The following is a 21382-nucleotide window of genomic DNA, read 5'->3' as shown; positions in this document are numbered from 1 at the left end:
AACGATAGCCCTCATTGGAATAAGGTTGTGTTGTCAACTTTTTGGCCACTCTGGGTGTCACGAACTATTTGACGCTGACTGTACATAAAAAGAGTAGTGTAGTAATGATCAGTTTTTATTTTTTAAAACAGACTCGATGAAATGTATTTTTATTATCTGTTTAAAATTTTAAAGTCTGTAAAGCATTTTTGGATGTCTTTGAAAAATCAATTTTGTTGTTTAAAAATTAAAAACCAAATCATGTTTTCATCATTGTAGAATTAAAAAAATACAATTTTAATAAACTATTTAAATGTAATTTTACATTGGAATATTTATATTTGCATTTTAAGTTGGCATAAACGTTACTATACAGGGTGTTAGGTAAATGGGTATATGAGCCGACACTAGTCCATGTTAACATGGACATATAAATGGTATGGTGAAGTCAGAAAATTGATATCTTCATTTTAATTATTTTAATTTTCATACAAATCGCATTTTATAAAATTTATTTTGTATGAAAATTTAAAATGTAAATATCAAATTTCTGACTTCACCATACCATTTATATGCATATGTTAACATGGGCTAGTGTCGGCTCATATACCCATTTACCTAACACCTTGTAGATCCAGCAGTGAGTCAGTGCTAGAGGTACGGGAGGGTGTTATAGTGACGTCAAACGTCTAATGTGCTTCAGATTTGTATGCTCTGTGACGTCATTTGTCAGTTATGTCACTCACCCCTCCCGTGCCGCTCTCATACCTCAGGGCTCAGGCACTGACTCAGTTATGCACTAAAGCCCGGTCGCCGAGCACGTAGAATTTTGTCCAATGACCCCAAGCTACCCATCCTTATCGCTCGCGCGTAATTATATTGCTGCCGCGACTGTGCGACAGGCGCCCGCAGTGAGTGTGCGAGCGCGACAGCAACATAATTAGGCGCGAGCGATAAGGATGGGTAGCATGGGGTCATTGGACAAAATTCTACGTGCTCGCAGACCAGACTATAGATCTATTCGATTTACATTGTCTGTGAAAACCTTTGTCTATAGAAAAAATCGTTAGAAACTTAGGGATTAAAAATGTAAAAAAATGTCAAAATTAGTCTTTATTTTGATGGAAAGAATGAAATACTACTTCGTACCCTGACTCGCCTTGTCTTTCTTAAGTACATACATTAGGCTATATACTATTAGGTATGTTTTGTATGTGTAAATAGTTTTAATGTATTATTGTGTAGCTAGGATTCTATGGATGTGAATAAACATATATTGTATAATTTGTGTTTTATTTGTGTACTCCCAGAGTTTTGAAATTGCATACTACCCGGTCAAGTTGTAGATCATTTCATCCACGAAGACGCGCCCCACCAATTTTTGGTCTCGGTCGCGCGGGGTGCGGGGAGTTTGATGCGAGCAATCAGAGCGTCATGATTGTAGTGTGCGTGTGCACTCATGGATGATTTAGCGTGTACCGATAACACTCAAACATTATAGACTAAGAGCTAGTGAACGCCAGACCTACGTCATTTTATAAAAGCTGAAAGTTTGTCAGCGTATGCTCCCAATATAGGATATAATGTTGGTGAATTATGAAGTTTGGGTCGTGGTGGCTTTGGGAGCTACCCTAAAAAAACTGTCTTTCAAGGAGTTGGAACTGTCAAAACTGTCTGGCTGTTGGGGAAAATACTTCTAATTATTGTCCAAATATTATACATAAAAATCAGATTTAATGGTATAACGTTAGTAGAATTACAGTCTTTTGAATATACAGAAAAAGCCACCGNATAGACTAAGAGCTAGTGAACGCCAGACCTACGTCATTTTATAAAAGCTGAAAGTTTGTCAGCGTATGCTCCCAATATAGGATATAATGTTGGTGAATTATGAAGTTTGGGTCGTGGTGGCTTTGGGAGCTACCCTAAAAAAACTGTCTTTCAAGGAGTTGGAACTGTCAAAACTGTCTGGCTGTTGGGGAAAATACTTCTAATTATTGTCCAAATATTATACATAAAAATCAGATTTAATGGTATAACGTTAGTAGAATTACAGTCTTTTGAATATACAGAAAAAGCCACCGTAAAAGTTAGATTTACGTTATAATAAAAAATCAGATTTTTATGTATAACTAGCTGACCCGGCGAACTTTGTTCCGCCTTAATGGCAATAAATAACGGGATAAAAAGTATCCTATGTCCTTCTCCTGGCTCTAAACTACCTCCCTGACAATTTTCAGCTAAATCGGTTCAGCCGTTCTTGAGTTATAAGCGAAGTAACTAACACGACTTTCTTTTATATATATAGATATTGGGGCAATTATTAGAAGTATTTTCCCCAACAGCCAGACAGTTTTGACAGTTCCAACTCCTTGAAAGACAGTTTTTTTAGGGTAGCTCCCAAAGCCACCACGACCCAAACTTCATAATTCACCAACATTATATCCTATATTGGGAGCATACGCTGACAAACTTTCAGCTTTTATAAAATGACGTAGGTCTGGCGTTCACTAGCTCTTAGTCTATTAGCGGAAGAATGGTGGGGCGCGTCTTGTTGGATGAAGCGATCTATAACTGCGCACTTGGTTCCCGTGACGTCACATTGACGCTCTGGTACGGACGGGAAGGTGTGTAAGTGGGAGTGCGCAGTTTGCTCGATCGGGTTGTATTTGTGAGCTCGAATCTGAATCTAGTTTTACATTGCTTAATGCCGCTCACAGATACTTGTCAAGATGTTTGTGAAGATGCACAAAAAGTCAATAGCTCCGTTACGTTTATTTTAATTGAGAAACAAATCCTAAATTAATTTAGTTGACAAAAATAAATGTACTTCATTTTGCTGTCCATAATTTTCTCTATTTTTGCAAAAAAAAAACTCATCAAAAATATTGATATCGTATTTGTGATGCTTTGAAAACTTGTACAAACATCTTGATACATATCTGTAGCAGTCTTGAAAAACAGCACAGATTAGAATTCTTTTTTAAAGACGATAGCAAATCAAGCTCAACACCGTGGCATCCTGCTTCTTACGAAATGCGAAGTCTTAATAAATACAGTTCGCGAGGCCTAAGCTGAGCTTTGCATTTGTGTGAATGCACATGGATAGTTTAGGTAGGTGTGCCAGGAATTTCCTGACGAATTTCATGCATTTCCTGACGAAAGGAAACTGAAATGAATGAAAAAAACTGGCACACCTTTGCCAGTTTTTTAGCAATGCAATATCAAAATCATCTTATTTGGTCAGATTCAGTAATTTGGTATTTGACATAGTTCATCTAGGGACCACATTCGGCGAGTTGTAGCGTCCAACTTACAACATCTACAAATTTATCATTCCGGCTACAAGTTTTTTTAGATTTGCTAAATCTTTATGTATACGAAACTTTGGTTTTCCACAGTGGCCTCTCGAAGGGAACACACATAACATTTTTGAACTTTTTTAAACATTTTTATCCAACTGCTTTTGGTGATCACACACAAGTGCAAAACTCAGCTTACGCCTCGCGAATATTTTGCTTCAAAAATATTAGCCTGATAAGCCGTCGCCTACAAAATTAAACCTCCCCAACAACAGAAGGAAGCCCCAGCCGAGACGACAGAGGAGCCCGATCCAGAGGTAGAGGGAACGAAAGAAGAGGACGCGGCCGCGAGAGAGAAGGAGGCGCGAGCTCAGGCCTCCATCAAGGAGAGGGAGAGAGAGGTGCAGCGAGCGCTTGCGACCAGTCTGCGGGACAGGGACAAGGAGCGGCAGTATCACAAGCGGGACGAGGCTGTGCAGGTGAGATAGCGTCCAATTAGGAGAGAGAGAGATCTGGTCTCCATCAAGGAGAGAAAGATAGCCTACGGCCAGGTAGTGTTAGTGGGAGCGAGACAGAATGCAGGTGAGACAGATGGCAGGTCTATAGAGGAGAGAGAGACAGCAGGCCTCCATCAAGGAGAGGGAAAGAGAGGTGCAGCGAGCGCTTGCGACCAGCCTGCGGGACAGGGACAAGGAGCGGCAGTACCACAAGCGGGACGAGGCTGTGCAGGTGAGATAGCGAGGAGAGAGAGAGAGATAGGAGGCTTCATTTTAGGAAAGAGAGGGAGACAGCAAGCGGCCAGCGAGTGCAGGTGAGACAGAGACGCAGACGGCAAGAGAGTCCAGGTGAGAGAGAAAGGCGTCCATTTCAATCAGAAGTGACCTGAAGGCAAAGGGAATGAAAGAAGAGGACGCGGCCGCGAGAGAGAAGGAGGCGCGAGCACAGGCCTCCATCAAGGAGAGGGAAAGAGAGGTGCAGCGAGCCCTCGCCACCAGCCTGCGGGACAGGGACAAGGAGCGGCAGTACCACAAGCGGGACGAGGCTGTGCAGGTAAGATCTAGGAGAGAGACTTATGAGACTCCCTTCAAGAGAGAGGGAGACAGTAGGCGGCTAGCGAGTGCAGGTGAGCCAGACGGCAGGCCTCCATCAAGGAGAGAGAGAGGTGCGAGTCCGCGGGACAGGGACAAGGAGCGGCAGTATCACAAGCGGGACGAGGCTGTGCAGGTGAGATAGCGTCTAATTAGGATCAAGTCTCCATCAAGGAGAGAGAGACAGCCTGCGGCCAGCTAGTGTAAGTGGGAGAGAGACAGAAGCGCGACTAGCTAGGTGATTCAGGTGGTAGGCCTCTAGCGAGAGAGGAAACGCGTCAGGGCTCCATCAAGGAGAGGGAGAGAGAGGTGCAGCGAGCGCTTGCGACCAGTCTGCGGGACAGGGACAAGGAGTGGCAGTATCACAAGCGGGACGAGGCTGTGCAGGTGAGATAGCGGGGAGAGAGAGAGAGATGGGAGGCTTCATTTTAGGAAAGAGAGGAAGACAGCAAGCGGCCAGCGAGTGCAGATGAGACAGAGACGCAGACGGCAAGACAGTCCAGGTGAGAGAGAAAGGCGTCCATCTCAATCAGAAGTGACCTGGAGACAGAAGGAACGAAAGAAGAGGACGCGGCCGCGAGAGAGGAGGAGGCGCGAGCACAGGCCTCCATCAAGAAGAGAGAGAGACAGCCTGCGGCCAGCTAGTGTAAGTGGGAGAGAGACAGAAGGCGGGTATAGCTACCCCCGTGCACTAGCGTGCAGGTTAGACAGCGATAGCAGGTGAGACAGATGGCAGGTCTATAGAGAAGAGAGAGAGACAGCAGGCCTCCATCAAGGAGAGGGAGAGAGAGGTGCAGCGAGCGCTCGCTACGAGTTTGAGGGACAGGGACAAGGAGCGCCAGTATCACAAGCGGGACGAGGCTGTGCAGGTGAGATAGCGAGGAGAGAGAGAGAGAGATAGGAGGCTTCATTTAAGGAACGTGAGGGAGACAGCAAGCGGCCAGCGAGTTCGGACAAGGGAGGCCAGCGAATGCAGGTGAGACAGAGACGCAAACGGGAAGAGAGTCCAGGTGAGAGAGAAAGGCGTCCATTTCAATCAGAAGTGACCTGGAGACGGAACGAAAGAAGAGGACGCGGCCGCGAGAGAGAAGGAGGCGCGATCTCAGGCCTCCATCAAGGAAAGAGAGAGACAGCATGCGGCCAGCTAGTGTAAGTGGGAGTGAGACAAGCGCGGGTATAGCAACCCTTGTGCACTAGCGTGCAGGATGGCAGGTCTATAGAGGAGGGAGAGACATCAAGGAGTATGAGAGAGAGGTGCAGCGAGCCCTCGCCACGAGCTTACGAGACAAAGTCAAAGTCAAAATTTCTTTATTTGTTTAGACTAATAAATAGTTCTTACAAATCGTCATTTTGCTCTTAAGGAGCCTCTACATGTCTCATAATCTTTTTACCCTACCAGCGCTTCGAGACCAACATTTGGCAAGTGCTGACAGGGACAAGGAGCGCCAGTATTAAAAGCGGGACGAGGCTGTGCAGGTGAGATAGCGTCTAATTAGGAGAGAGAGAGACAGCCTGCGGCCAGCTAGTGTAAGTGGGAGAGAGAGAAGCGCGGGTATAGCTACCCTCGTGCACTAGCGAGCTGGTTAGACAGCGATGGCAGGTGACTAGCGAATGCAGGTGAGACAGATGGCAGGTCTAGAGGAGAGAGAGAGACAGCAGGCCTCCATCAAGGAGAGGGAGAGAGAGGTTCAACGAGCGCTTGCGACCAGTCTGCGGGACAGGGACAAGGAGCGGCAGTACCACAAGCGGGACGAGGCTGTGCAGGTAAGATATTAAGCCTCCAGCTAGGAGAGAGAGATTGGAGGTCCCCTTCAAGAAGAAAGAGAGACAGCCTGCGGCCAGCTAGTATAATTGGGAGAGAGACAGAAGCGCGGGTATAGCTAGAAGGCGATAGCAGGCGACTAGCGAATGCAGGTGAGACAGACAGCAGGCCTCCATCAAGGAGAGGGAGCGAGAGGTGCAGCGAGCCCTCGCCACGAGCTTACGGGACAGGGACAAGGAGCGCCAGTATCACAAGCGGGACGAGGCTGTGCAGGTGAGATAGCGTCTAATTAGGAGAGAGAGAGAGAGATAGGAGGCTTCATTTAAGGAACGTGTGAGAGACAGCCTGCGGCCAGCTAGTATAATTGGGAGAAAGACAGAAGCGCGGGTAGCTAGAGCAGATGAGTCAGATGGCAGGTCTATAGAGGAGAGAAAGACAGCAGGCCTCCATCAAGGAGAGGGAGAGANTCGTCGGACTATGTCAGCGACTCGAGTTCGGTTACGGATCTCCTCATTTCTGATTCGATATCTTTAAGAAGTGCAGACTTAAGGTAGCACAATGGAGAAGTTTCCAACGTTTTTCTTTTAAATATACTTGAAAATATAAGTAAAATTAATAATAATTGTGAAAGAATCATGAAAATATGTACAAATAAAGAAGTTACAGGGCCCTAAAGTTGCGCTTAACAAATATGTTTCGTAGAACATGGTGCCATTTAATTAAAACACTTTCTTTTACGGTTCTACAAATATATTGAAACCATGACAGTTCAGTACGATGACAAAAAAGAGAGAGAACAAAAGAAGTTCTAAACTAATTAAAAATAAAACGCCGCGCCGCGCACAGATTAGAGCAAGGAGGCTGAACGCCGCAACAAAATATTTCGCGCCATTTGATCGGTGTAGTCACGGCAGTCATTCATAATACGAACAGTTAATCACCAGTGCTGTTGACAGATCCAATTTTTAAAAATTTTTGTTTTTTAGCCAGGGTGACTCAAGATTCTCGGCTTTCGCCACGGTTTCAATCTAACGTTATAATAAATGTGTCCCAGGAGCGCCTCTTCAGCCAGCACACAGCAGCGCTGGCGAGCAAGCGTCGCGACAAGCTACGCGCGCTACTCAACGAACTAAACGTGTCGTGCACGGCGCACTGGCGGGACGTCAAGACGCAGTTGCAGGAAAACCCTGCTGCGCCGGTCTACTCGGCCGCTTCACAAGTGAGTTGTGAAGACTATGTAGTTCTAGAAATTGTCCAGAGATGGCGCTAGGTGTCTTTCAAATAGGAGCTCAATGTGTCATGTCAAGACGCAGCTACAGGAAAACCCTGCTGCGCCGGTCTACTCGGCCGCTTCACAGGTGAGGAGTAATCCAGAGATGGAGCTAGAAGTCTTTATAGGTAGACCGTAATGCTAGGAGTTATACAGAGGTGGCGTTAGGAGTCTAAACGTGTCGTGCACGGCGCACTGGCGGGACGTCAAGACGCAGTTGCAGGAAAACCCTGCTGCGCCGGTCTACTCGGCCGCTTCACAGGTGAGTTGATGACGATGTAGTTGTAGGAATTGTCCAGAGATGGCGCTAATTGTCTTCACAAGCGGGACGAGGCTGTGCAGGTGAGATAGCGTCTAATTAGGAGAGAGAGAGAGAGATAGGAGGCTTCATTTAAGGAACGTGTGAGAGACAGCCTGCGGCCAGCTAGTATAATTGGGAAAAAGACAGAAGCGCGGGTAGCTAGAGCAGATGAGTCAGATGGCAGGTCTATAGAGGAGAGAAAGACAGCAGGCCTCCATCAAGGAGAGGGAGAGAGAGGTGCAGCGAGCGCTCGCTACGAGCATACGAGACAGGGACAAGGAGCGCCAGTACCACAAGCGGGACGAGGCTGTGCAGGTGAGATAGCGGGGAGAGAGAGAGATAGGAGGCTTCATTTAAGGAACGTGAGAGGGAGAGAGACAGCCTGCGGCCAGCTAGTGTAACTGGGAGAGAGAGAAGCGCGGGTATAGCTACCCCCGTGCACTAGCGTGCAGGTTAGACAGCGATAGCAGGCGACTAGCGAATGCAGGTGAGATAGGTGGCAGGTCTATGGAGAGAGAGAGACAGCAGACCTCCATCAAGGAGAGGGAGAGAGAGGTGCAGCGAGCGCTTGCGACCAGTCTGCGGGACAGGGACAAGGAGCGGCAGTACCACAAGCGGGACGAGGCTGTGCAGGTGAGATATTAAGCCTCCAGCCAGGAGAGAGTGAGAGAGAGATAGGAGGTCCCCTTCAAGAAGAGAGAGAGACAGCCTGCGGCCAGCTAGTATAATTGGGAGAGAGACAGAAGCGCGGGTATAGCTAGAAGGCGATAGCAGGCGACTAGCGAATGCAGGTGAGACAAACAGCAGGCCTCCATCAAGGAGAGGGAGCGAGAGGTGCAGCGAGCCCTCGCCACGAGCTTACGGGACAGGGACAAGGAGCGCCAGTACCACAAGCGGGACGAGGCTGTGCAGGTGAGATAGCGTCCAATTAGGAGAGAGTGAGAGAGATCAGGTCTACATCAAGGAGAGACAGAGACAGCTTGCGGCTAGCTAGTGTAAGTGGGAGAGAGACAGAAGCGCGGGTACAGCTACCCCCGTGCACTAGCGAGCAGGTTAGACAGCGATAGCAGGCGACTAGCGAATGCAGGTAAGACAGATGGCAGGTCTATAGAGGAGAGATAGACAGCAGGCCTCCATCAAGGAGAGGGAGAGAGAGGTGCAGCGAGCGCTTGCGACCAGTCTGCGGGACAGGGACAAGGAGCGGCAGTATCACAAGCGGGACGAGGCTGTGCAGGTAAGACAGCGTTAAATTAGGAGAGAGAGAGAGATCAGGTCTCCATCAAGGAGAGAGAGGGAGACAGCAAGCCGCCAGCGAGTGTGGGCAAGAGAGAGGCCAGCGAGTGCGGACAAGAGAGAGGCCAGCGAGTGCGGACAAGAGAGAGGCCAGCGAGTGCAGGTGAGACAGAGACGCAGACGGCAAGACAGTCCAGGTGAGAGAGAAAGGCGTCCATTTCAATCAGAAGTGACCTGGAGGCAGAGAGAACGAAAGAAGAGGACGCGGCCGCGAGAGAAAAGGAGGCGCGAGCTCAGGCCTCCATCAAGGAGAGGGAGCGAGAGGTGCAGCGAGCGCTTGCGACCAGTCTGCGGGACAGGGACAAGGAGCGGCAGTATCACAAGCGGGACGAGGCTGTGCAGGTGAGATAGCGTCTAATTAGGAGAGAGAGAGATATAGGAGGCTTCATTTAAGGAACGTGAGAGGGAGAGAGACAGCCTGCAGCCAGCTAGTGTAAGTGGGAGAGTGACAGAAGCGCGGGTATAGCTACCCCTTTGCACTAGCGTGCAGGTTAGACAGCGATGGCAGGCGACTAGCGAATGCAGGTGAGACAGATGGCAGGTCTATAGAGGAGAGAGAGAGAAAGCAGGCCTCCATCAAGGAGAGGGAAAGAGAGGTTCAGCGAGCGCTTGCGACCAGTCTGCGGGACAGGGACAAGGAGCGCCAGTATCACAAGCGGGACGAGGCTGTGCAGGTGAGATAGCGGGGAGAGAGAGAGAGAGATGGGAGGCTTCATTTTAGGAAAGAGAGGGAGACAGCAAGCGGCCAGCGAGTGCAGATGAAACAGAGACAGCAGAAGGCCAGAGAGTCCAGGTGAGAGAAAAAGGCGTCCATCTCAATCAGAAGGGACCCGAGGGCAGAAGGAACGAAAGAAGGCCGCGAGAGAGAAGGAGGCGCGAGCACAGGCCTCCATCGAGGAGAGGGAAAGAGAGGTGCAGCGAGAGCTTGCGACCAGTCTACGGGACAGGGACAAGGAGCGCCAGCGTCCAGCTAGGAGAGAGAGAGAGAGATAGGAGGTCCCTTTCAAGAAGAGAGAGGGAGACAGAAGGCCAGCAAGTGCAGGTAAGACAGAAGCAGGTAAGGAGTTTAGGTGAGAGAGAGACAGCATGCGGCCAGCTGCTGAAGGTGAGAGAGAGGACAGAAGGCGGGTAGCTAGTTTGGGTGGCCCTGGGAGAGAAACAGTAGGCGACAAGCGATAGCGGGTTAGAGAGACCAGCGAGTTTAGGTGAGACCAAGGTAGCAAGCGATCAGCGAGTGTGGAAAAGAAAGGGACGACATTGGAATAGGAGAAAAGAGAAACTTACCTAGAGAAAGGTAACAGAGGAAGAGGTAGTCAGCAAGTGTTGATGTGACAAAACAGACTTCCATCTCAGTCAGACTTAGTTATTGTCATCATTGATAACAATCGCTTGTTGGTAACTGATGATTCTTGACTCATAGGCACACAAGTAAGCACCTGGATACAGGCAGCGCGACCGGTAGTTGTAGATATCCTTGGAGGCCTTTGTTCAGCAGTGGACTACTTTAGCTAAAATGATGATGATGATACAGTTTTTGGAGGGCTTATGTTTTGACTTGAAACAATCTATGTATACTCATATTATAAAGCTGAAGAGTTTGTTTGTTTGTTTACTTGAACGCGCTAATCTCCGGAACTACTGGTCCGATTTGAAAAATTATTTCAGTGTTAGATAGCCCATTTATCGAGGAAGGCTATAGGCTACGATCAATAGGAGCAGAGCAACAATGAAAAATGTTGCGAAAACGGGTTTTCACGCGTATGAAGTCGCGGGCGGTCGCTAGTCGTCGAATAAAGGACTATATTTTCTTATAGAAACTTGCATCAACTATGTACTCTTCTTTATGCTATCAGTATAATGCATCATCCAAATCCACTACATGATTCTCTTCTCTCCCGCAGCATTTCAATGCTCTGCTAGCAGACCTGGTCCGCAACCCGGACCTGTCGTGGCGGGAGGCGAAGAAACAGCTGCGTAAAGACCACCGGTACAGCCTCGCTGAACTGCTGACCAAGGAGGACAAGGTGAGTCGGTCAAAGATTTGCTGAGAACTCAAGCATGCTTGAGAGAATTTAAAGTCATGTCGCACTGTTTTGCACTGGCGTATCTAGCTAGAGTGCTTTTTCAGGGGGAATATGCCATGCGATTAGTATCATCATAGCTCATGAATTACTACTATCAACTTTAGCTATAACTCATAGGCTAGATAGTTGAGGGAGCTCAATGATTTCCACAATGGCCGGTTGGTGACGGCCTGCATCCAGCGCCTTCCTGCTATCTTTATGAGATCGTTGGTCCACCTTGTACGTGGCCTCCACTCCAGAACCTTGCTGCCCCATCGGCCGTCAGTTCTGCGTGCTATGTGCTCTGCTCATTGCCACTTTAACTTGTTAATTCGTCGGGCTATGTCAGCAACTTGAGTTCGTTTACGGATCTCCTCATTTCTGATTCGATATCTTTAAGAAGTGCAGACTTAAGGTAGCACAATGGAGAAGTTTCCAACGTTTTTCTTTTAAATATACTTGAAAATATAAGTAAAATTAATAATAATTGTGAAAGAATCATGAAAATATGTACAAATAAAGAAGTTACAGGGCCCTAAAGTTGCGCTTAACAAATATGTTTCGTAGAACATGGTGCCATTTAATTAAAACACTTTCTTTTACGGTTCTACAAATACAGTCGTGGTCAACTAATTAGGGACAGATAGAATACTAAGCAATACTAAGTGTTCATATCCTATTATTGTGAGCTTCATTCAATATTACTGGCTGTTACTTTGTAAACATATTGACTATCAAGTACTCTATTTAACAGAATACAATAACAACAAAAAAATTTACTATCTTAATAAAAAATCTTAATCAAATCACATGAATCGGTAATTATGGTACGGACGGTCTGGCCACCTAATTAGGNAGTCTCATGAACATTTCAACACGATAACGACCCAAAACATACCGCGTACTCTGTTTAATCGTTCCTAGCGCAACAGTCAGTGACGGTACTAGATTGGCCCGAAAACAACTCAGACTTAAGCCCTATAGAGCTTATGGTATGAAACGAAGGAAAAAGTTGCAGCTCAACGTACTGGCACTAAAAATCAGCTTTTCGTGGCATTTAATGGTGTTTGGAATAATATTTCTTTAGAAACCTGTAATGATTTGATTACATCCATGCCGCGCCGATGTCAAATGGTTATAACCAACAAAACCAACCATATTGGTTATAAAAATACGTTTGATGATTTTGTTTTGTATTCTATATTTATTAATGAAAACTGTTTATGTAATAAACACTTAAATAATTTCCAATTTATTTACATTTACAGTGAAAGTGTTACGTGTCCCTAATTAGTTGTCCAACCCTAGGTCAATAAATGTGTAGGTGGCAATGATTTATTTATTTTAAAAATATTGATCGCAACTAGCTAGTTTCTTTTCTGGCCTTTAAATATTTAGAATACTAGCCAAATTACTTGTTATTAATAGGCACAAGCTACAAAGCCTCGTGAAGATTTTTTTTTCGGACTGGATAGACGGTCTTGTGTTTTAGTCATATAACGTCCCTAATTAGTTGACCACGACTGTATATTGAAACCATGACAGTTCAGTACGATGACAAAAAAGAGAGAGAACAAAAGAAGTTCTAAACTAATTAAAAATAAAACGCCGCGCCGCGCACAGATTAGAGCAAGGAGGCTGAACGCCGCAACAAAATATTTCGCGCCATTTGATCGGTGTAGTCACGGCAGTCATTCGTAGTACGAACAGTTAATCACCAGTGCTGTTGACAGATTATATTTTTAAAAATTTTTGTTTTTTAGCCAGGGTGACTCAAGATTCTCGCCTTTCGCCACGATTTCAACCTAACGTTGTAATAAATGTGTCCCAGGAGCGCCTCTTCAGCCAGCACACAGCAGCGCTGGCGAGCAAGCGTCGCGACAAGCTACGCGCGCTACTCAACGAACTAAACGTGTCGTGCACGGCGCACTGGCGGGACGTCAAGACGCAGTTGCAGGAAAACCCTGCTGCACCGGTCTATTCTGCCGCTTCACAGGTGAGAAGTTATCCAGAGATGGCGCTAGAAGTCTTTATATGTAGGACGTAGTGCTAGGAGTTATCCAGAGGTGGAGCTAGAGGTCTTATGACGACGTAGTCCTAGAAATTACCCAGAGATGGCGTTATTGTCGTATGACGATGTAGGCCTAGAAATTATCCAGAGATGACGCTAGATACAAGTCTTTTAAATAGGGCGTTTTGAGCTAGAGATTTCAGGTCTCCTTCAGATTGATATGCTCTGTCATGTGATATGTCAATGCCACCATCCCTCCTCCATAGCTCAGGCACTGACTGAGTTAAGCTCTAGAGTCTAGAATCTAGACCTATAGTCCGTAGTCTATGTACCCATAAGTGTAAGTTACGCGCGCTGCTCAACGAACTCTACGTGTCGTGCACGGCGCACTGGCGGGACGTCAAGACGCAACTGCAGGAGAATCCCGCTGCGCCGGTATATTCTGCTGCTTCACAGGTGAGTTGTGATGACTATGTAGCTTTGTAAGTCACCCAGAGATGGCGTTAGGGGTCTTATGACGATATAGTCCAAGAAATTGTCCAGAGATGGCGCTAGGTGTCTTTCAAATAAGAGCTCAATGTGTCATGTACACTGGTGCGACGTCAAGACGCAGCTCCAGGAGAATCCCGCTGCGCCTGTCTACTCGGCCGCTTCACAGGTGGGACGTAGTTCTAGGAGTTGTCCAGAGATGGCGCTGCGTGTCATTTGTTTCTTTAGCTATGACGTAAGGTGCGTTGATGAAGATGTAGTTCTAGAAAAGTGCTTTTTTAAAGCCTACTTACAGAAATAAATGAGTTTTGATGATGATTATAGACCCATCTCACTTCTGAGCCATGTCTACAAGCTGTTTTCAAGAGTCATTACGAATCGTCTCGCTCGCAGGCTCGACGACTTCCAGCCTCCCGAACAAGCCGGTTTCCGAAAAGGCTTTAGTACCATAGACCACATACATACGCTAAGGCAGATTATACAGAAGACCGAGGAGTNAAAACGCCTACGACATGGCACAGAAGTGTGGTGGTACTCTTCTTCAAAAAAGGTGACAAAACCTTATTGAAGAATTATAGACCCATCTCACTTCTGAGCCATGTCTACAAGCTGTTTTCAAGAGTCATTACGAATCGTCTCGCTCGCAGGCTCGACGACTTCCAGCCTCCCGAACAAGCCGGTTTCCGAAAAGGCTTTAGTACCATAGACCACATACATACGCTAAGGCAGATTATACAGAAGACCGAGGAGTATAATCAACCACTTTGCCTGGCGTTTGTGGATTATGAGAAAGCCTTCGATTCGGTCGAGACCTGGGCAGTGCTACAGTCTCTCCAAAGGTGCCAAATTGACTATCGATATATCGAAGTGTTGAGGGATTTGTACAAAAACGCCACAATGTCGGTCCGCCTCCAGGATCGGGATTCGAAACCTATCCAGTTGCAGCGAGGGGTAAGACAGGGAGACGTCATATCTCCAAAACTGTTTACCACCGCCCTGGAAGATGTCTTCAAGCTTCTGGACTGGAACGGATTTGGCATAAATATCAACGGCGAGTACATCACCCACCTTCGATTCGCGGACGATATCGTAGTCATGGCTGAGACCTTGGAGGATCTAGGCACTGAGTTTTTTACTGAGAAGTTATTCATAGATGGTGCTACCGCCGCTTTGTGAGTTATAGTTCTAAAAATTATTCAGAGATGGCGTTGTATCTCGTTTGCATCGCGATATTGCTTGTTTTTATCGTATAAGTAGTTACAAAATTTATACATACGAAAACATTAATTTAGATACTTCTAAACTACTTTTCTCAACAATGCTATTATTTAACTATTGTGTCTTTTTGCGCAGTTACACTATGCGCGAGTTTGATCGAATCAGATAGAGTAAACATAAACATGCAGTTCAGTTCATTTCGCCGTGGGGCGCCCATACTTTCGTGCATGTATTCGATCAACTTTGCACATAGTGTGAACAGTGGATATCCGTTTAGTTTTGGTACTGCGTGAAGTTTATTTTTATTACTGTGTAGCTACTTCACTCCACCTGACTTGACTCGTTCTCTCACAGATGGAGCGAGAATTCCGCGATTACCAGCGCGACAAGCAAAGCGCGGCCAAGACGGCGCTCAGACAACTGTTACTTGAGACGCGCTCGCTCACGCACAAGTCGCACGCCGCCGTGCGCGAAGCAGGATCTATGCAGCACGTGCACGACGCGCTCAGGCACGACGCCAGGTCAGTCTACCTTAAGAGCAGAAAGTAGAAAAACATATCTGTTTTCCCTTCCCCCAGGATCAAGTCAACGCCTTTGACCAGACACCTTTCACCTGATCAAACTTCTCCCCCTGGATCAACACCCCCTTAGGATCAACCTACCCACTGAATCACACTCCCCCTAGATCAAATTACCCTTATAGACTTGACTGCCCTTCCTGGATCAGAATGACCTGACCTACTTACTCTCTGATTAGACCCCCTGGAACAAACTGCCCGGATTAGACTACCCGCTAGGTCACTAGGTGTAACACTAGATCAGTCCCATAGTGGCCAAGACGGCGCTCAGACAACTTCTGCTTGAGACGCGCTCGCTCACGCACAAGTCGCACGCCGCCGTGCGCGAGGCGGGCTCCATGCAGCACGTGCACGACGCGCTCAGGCACGACGCCAGGTTAGTGTGCCTTATCTTTCGATCTGAAGGGTCTAAAAGCAGAAAAAATACTGATTCCACCTGGATCAAGCCAAAACTCTTGATTAGACTCCTCCCCCCGATCAGACTTCTTCTCCCAGATCAGATTTCCCCTTCTGGATTAGACTCCCCTCTGGATCAGATTTCCCCTTCTTTATTAGACTCCTCTCTGGATCAGATTACCCCCTGTATCTGAAATGGATCCGACTACATCCTGGATCAGGTTCCTCCCTGATTCCTTTCTAATAAGACTTCCCTAGATCAGACCCTTCCTGGATCAGACTTCACCCCTGATCAGACTCCTTCCTCTGATCAATCTCCTCCCCCTGATGAGACTCCTTCCCCCATGATGAAGACTCCCTAGATCAGACCCTACCTGAATCAGACTCCCCTCCTAGATCAGATTAATCCCCCATAAATGGGGTGGGACTGCCGCCCTTTTAAATCAGCACTCCTTCCCCTGAGCTAGATATAAGCTAAGTACGTATCACACTATTCGCTAAGAAGACACTGGATTAGGATAGGAAGTCTATTAGCAATAGGGTAGCCCCTCAAAACCTTGCTTGAGCAAGACACTAGGTCAGTAGCATAGAAGCCAAGACGGCGCTCAGACAACTGCTACTCGAGACGCGTTCACTTACCCACAAGTCGCACGCCGCCGTGCGCGAGGCGGGCTCCATGCAGCACGTGCACGACGCGCTCAGGCACGACGCCAGGTTAGTGTTCCTTATCTTTCGATCTGAAGGGTCTAAAAGCAGAAAAAATACTGATTCCACCTGGATCAAGCCAAAACTCTTGATTAGACTCCTCCCCCCGATCAGACTTCTTCTCCCAGATCAGATTTCCCCTTTTGGATTAGACTCCCCTCTGGATCAGATTTCCCCTTCTGAATTAGACTCCCCTCTGGATCAGATTTCCCCTTCTGGATTAGACTCCTCTGGATCAGATTACCCCCTGGATCCGAAATGGATCCGACTACTTCCAGGATCAGGTTCCTCCCTGATTCCTTTCTAATAAGACTTCCCTAGATCAGACCCTTCCTGGATCAGACTTCCCCACTGAATAATACTCCCCTAGGACCAGACTAACGCACCTGGATCACTCTTACCTTCTGGATCAGACTACACACTCCCTCCTCTAAGCTAAAAAGAAGCAAAGTACGCATCACACTAGGTCAAACGCACAGTCCTAAGACACTAGCTCATTATCACAGCATTACGAACGTAATAGGAAACCTATCAGCAATAGGGTAGTCCCTCAAAACCTTGCTTGAGCAAGACACTAGGTCAGTAGCATAGAAGCCAAGACGGCGCTCAGACAACTTCTACTGGAGACGCGTTCACTTACCCACAAGTCGCACGCGGCCGTGCGCGAAGCAGGATCTATGCAGCACGTGCACGACGCGCTCAGGCACGACGCCAGGTCAGTATTAAGTGCCTAAAGTCCAGATCGGACTACCCCATGGTACAAACTATCCTCTCCCTGGATCAAACTACCCCTATATCAGACTGATATATCAGACCAGGCACGACGCCAGGTGAGTCTAACTTAAGTGTCTAAGAGCAGAAAGAAAATAGGTTTCTCCTCTCGATCAGACTCCCCTTGGGGTAATGGTTCTGGATCAGAATCCCCTTGGATCAAACTTCTCCCATATCAGACTCCCCCTGATTCAGAATACCTCCTGGATCAGAGTTCACTTGATCAGACTTCCCTTATATGAGACTCCCTTCCAAGATCAGATTACTGATCAGATAGTCTATGACTAAATAGGTCTTAAGTAACATTATATCTAATCAAATAAGAACTACTCTGTAACCACCTATTTAAGGCAAATAAATGATTATTATTATTATTATTATTACTGCCTGAATCTGACTACCTCCCGGATCAACACCCCCCTAGCATCATTCTACCCCCTGAATCACACTCCCCCTAGATCAGATTCTCCCCATGGACCAGATTGCCCCTCCTGTATCAGACGGTCTGATACAAAAGGTCTGATTCAGGCCCTGCCTCTTGCTCTTCGAGTATCCACGGAAGACCAGCGTCGTGGTTTCCCACCACACCACGGCATGATGCTGAGTGGATACTCCTCCTAGACCAGACTCCCCCTCCTATATCAGACTACCCTTTCTAAATCCTGGTCTGTGAGCACGTAGAATATTGTCCAACGACCCGACGGGCATGCGACTGTGCGACGGGCGCCCGCAGTGAGTGTGCGAGCGCGACAGCAACATAATAATTATGTTGCTGTCGCGCTCGCACACTCACTGCTCGCGCGTAATTATGTCATAATTACGCGCGAGCGATAAGGATGGGCAGCTTGGGGTCATTGGACAATATTCTACGTGCTCACAGACCAGACTATAGATCAGACTCCCCCCTAATCAGACTCCTAGATCATTCCCCTCTTGAATAAGAAACCCCTTCCAGATCAGTCATTTTTTTTAATTTCACCTGCTAATCATTCTATCTACCCGTAGGTACACAGCGCTGGAGCACATTCCGGACGAGCGGACCGCCATGATCACGAGCTACCTGGAGGAGCTGGAGAAGAAGGGCCCGCCGCCGCCGCCCACCGCCACCGAGCCCAGCCGCCGCGCCAAGCAGTGACGCGTGTGAGTCACGTAGGTAGACATCCTACAGGAATAACGGCCAATCAATAGGTGGTTCCTATTGGCCGATGGGGCAGCAAGGTTCTGGAGTGGAGGCCACTTACCGGAAAACTCAGCGTAGGACGTCCAACCAACCGGTCATCATGCAAATGATTGGGGGAGGCCTATGTTCAGCAGTGGACGTCCTGTGGCTGAAATATGATGATGATGAACAGGCACCGGGAGATGTGCTGAGTAACTGCTACCGAGCCCAGCCGCCGCGTTAAGCAGTGACGCGTGTGAGTATACATATTCCCATGGGTCTTCCCACTAAGGCCGGGATCCCATGGTCTTCCCACTAAGGCATTGGTTCCCAAAGTGGGGGGCACAAAGACCTTTAAAGGGGGACGCGGAATATTTTGTATGGTCGAAAGGGGGCGCGTCTCAAATAAGTTTGGGAACCAATGCACTGAACCATTCACCACGTTTCTGAGTGCCTCTGTACCTCTAGTAGGAAAAACTTTCGAGTTCGTAAACAGCGCCCCCTATATTATAGCCGCCCTAGGGGGCGCTGTTTAATTTTTCATACAAAATTTTTCGATGACACTTTGAATACGCAACGAAACGAACTCGAAAGTTTTTCCTACTAGAGGTACTGAACAGTCAAATATTTGCATAAAACGGTTATGTATGACGTGACGGCGACGTCATCACGCATCTCTTTTTATCACAGTGTTGCTGCTAGTGACATCTCGCTCGCTCAGTTTTTTGTTGCTCTATTCCGCTAGGTATATTAACTTTATAGCTACGTCACATATTCGCTATGGAAAGAAAAAATACGCGTGTGGTGTGCTAGATGGCGATACAGTAGCTTCTTGTAGCAGTCAGCCCTATCGCATCGGCACAGTATAGTTCCAAAATACTGAACTGTCCTATCCATGACATTGACATTGGGGCGCCACCGTCAATACCGGATCGCTGGTTCCGATTTTTGCCATGTTGGAAACCATATAGTTGAACGATGGTAGCGCCCCCCTGTCATTGAGTTTGGTGGGACAGTTCAGCGTGGGTCATCTATACCGATAACTGACGTATGTATACGAAACAGTGCTCGACTCTGATACAAGATAAATTACACCATATTGTTGATGTTGATGATATTGAGTAGACATTTTTTTAAATACCTTCGCGTAGAAAACTTTGCATATATTATTATTCTGTGACCGAACCAATAAAATATCAAAACTTAATATTGTTTCAGATATCCACCCTGGATAATAAGCACCAAAAAGAATCAGACTAGGGCCACCGCACGCGGCCGACTGACCGCCGCGACTAATCGCACCACGACTTTGTCGCGCCATAGCGTACGCAACTGTTGTCTACATAGGCAAATCTTTAGTTAGCATTCTTACTAATGTAGGATGTTTGTAATAATTAGATATAGAAGGACTGTGTTATAAAATACTAGCTTTCCACCCGCGGCTTCGCCCGCGTGGAATTTTGTCTGTCACAGAAAAACTTTATCGCGCGCGTCCCTGTTTCAAAAACCGGGATAAAAACTATCCTATGTCCTTTCTCGGGACTCAAACTATCTCTATGCCAAATTTCTTCAAAATCGGTTCAGTGACTTAGGCGTGAAAGCAAGACAGACAGAGTTACTTTCGCATTTATAATATTTATAGTATAGACTAGCTGTGCCCGCGACTTCGTACGCGTGAAAATAGTTTGAATAATATTTCCCGTTTTTGTAACATTTTTCTTTATCAGCTCCGCCCCTATTGGCTGTAGGGTGATGTTATATAGCCTAAAGCTTTCCTCGAGATATTTGACAGAATGTCAAGGATATGGTGACGTCATGACAATGCAACATTGCATTTTTTTGTGTACTTGTATAAAATTATATTAGTTAGTGACTGAGTTTCTTGCGCTGCTTCTTCTCAGCACTGGCCCATTTATTGTCCCGAAGCAGTGGTAGGGTTAATATTGGGACGTGTAAAAGTGCTTTTTAAAAGCCTACTTGCAGTTAGTTTTTTCTGTCTTTTATGAGTCCTTCTACATCTATTGTTACTATAGTTTTTAGCATAATCAGTTATTACCAAATATGGTAAGAGAAGATATACTTCAATCAATAAATAAATAAATATAGATCGTTTCATCCACTCGGCCGCGCCCCAGCAATGTCTGGTCCCGGTCGCGCGGGGTGCGGGGAGTGTGGTCCAAGCAAGCCGTAAGGCATTACTGTAGTGTGCGTGTGCACTCATGTAGCATTTAGCGTGTACCGATAACACTCAAACGTTAGCGGAAGAATGGTGGGGCGCGTCTTCGTGGATGAAACGATCTAATACTCTTCATGAACTATGTGGGGCCACCAATATCAATCAAATATCAAAGAAGTCTTATGGATATAGTATATTGCATTTATACAATAAATTACTACTCCACCTCCTAAGGGCCTGTTCACACCGCAATTCAGCAATGGGATGGGAGGTGTCGTAGCTATAATAATACTAAACTGTCATACAGTAAATTGTATTGTTTGTACGTTTTTCTAAAGTTTATTATATTTAGATTTGACCAGATACTAGTAAATAAATAAATAAAATAATTTTAATGAAAATAAAATAGTGAAATGTGACTTGTCAAAAGAACAATAAAACTGAACATTTTCTTTAAAAAAAAAATGACATAAACCTCCTTCTAGCGCAGTCAGGTAACAGATTTATGTACCATCCTAGACTGCATCTCGGTCCGCCCCGAGTGCCAAGCATCAGGGGGTGACAAAAGTCGCGCAGATTAGTACTCACTGGCGCCGCATCTGCATGATATGGACGGTCATGATAATTATGTCATGACAGGTATCATCAATAGCTCATTCGTAGTAACATCTTTCATCTTCGAATCGTTTATCTAATAATCCTGGGGGCACCAGACCATTCCGGGGTGCCATTATNCCACTGCACACAGTTCTTATTGTTAGTATTAAAAAACCACTACTACATAATAAAATGGTCTTTTACACAACTTGATTAATTTTTAA

General features: G+C 46.5%; 2 protein-coding genes across 2 annotated transcripts; both read left to right on the top strand.

Annotated features, from left to right (window-relative positions):
* Positions 1-3521: 3521 nt before the first annotated feature.
* Positions 3522-8026, top strand: LOC114360407 (RNA-binding protein 25-like; the record flags this gene model as incomplete). The annotated part of the gene is made up of 5 exons (XM_028315122.1): positions 3522-3657; positions 6031-6133; positions 6297-6404; positions 7186-7350; positions 7895-8026. Coding segments are annotated over 5 exons (644 nt in total), but the record flags the coding sequence as incomplete, so codon positions are not given.
* Positions 8027-8209: 183 nt separating this feature from the next.
* LOC114360406 (transcription elongation regulator 1-like) lies at positions 8210-20014 on the top strand. The gene is made up of 13 exons (XM_028315121.1): positions 8210-8335; positions 8507-8614; positions 8814-8936; positions 9176-9337; positions 10897-11019; positions 12890-13054; positions 13409-13525; positions 15131-15297; positions 15599-15730; positions 16336-16464; positions 17039-17170; positions 18232-18366; positions 19604-20014. Exons 1-12 carry the CDS (start codon positions 8210-8212, stop codon positions 18359-18361), a joined length of 1614 nt encoding a protein of 537 aa, XP_028170922.1. The 3' UTR covers positions 18362-18366; positions 19604-20014.
* Positions 20015-21382: the final 1368 nt, after the last annotated feature.

The sequence above is a fragment of the Ostrinia furnacalis genome, unplaced genomic scaffold (assembly GCF_004193835.3).
Source record: "Ostrinia furnacalis isolate ACB-3 unplaced genomic scaffold, ASM419383v2 OfSCF4982, whole genome shotgun sequence".
Taxonomy (NCBI): Eukaryota; Metazoa; Arthropoda; class Insecta; order Lepidoptera; family Crambidae; genus Ostrinia; species Ostrinia furnacalis.
Note: the sequence above shows the minus strand (reverse complement) of the source record. Positions and strands in the feature narration are given on the sequence as shown.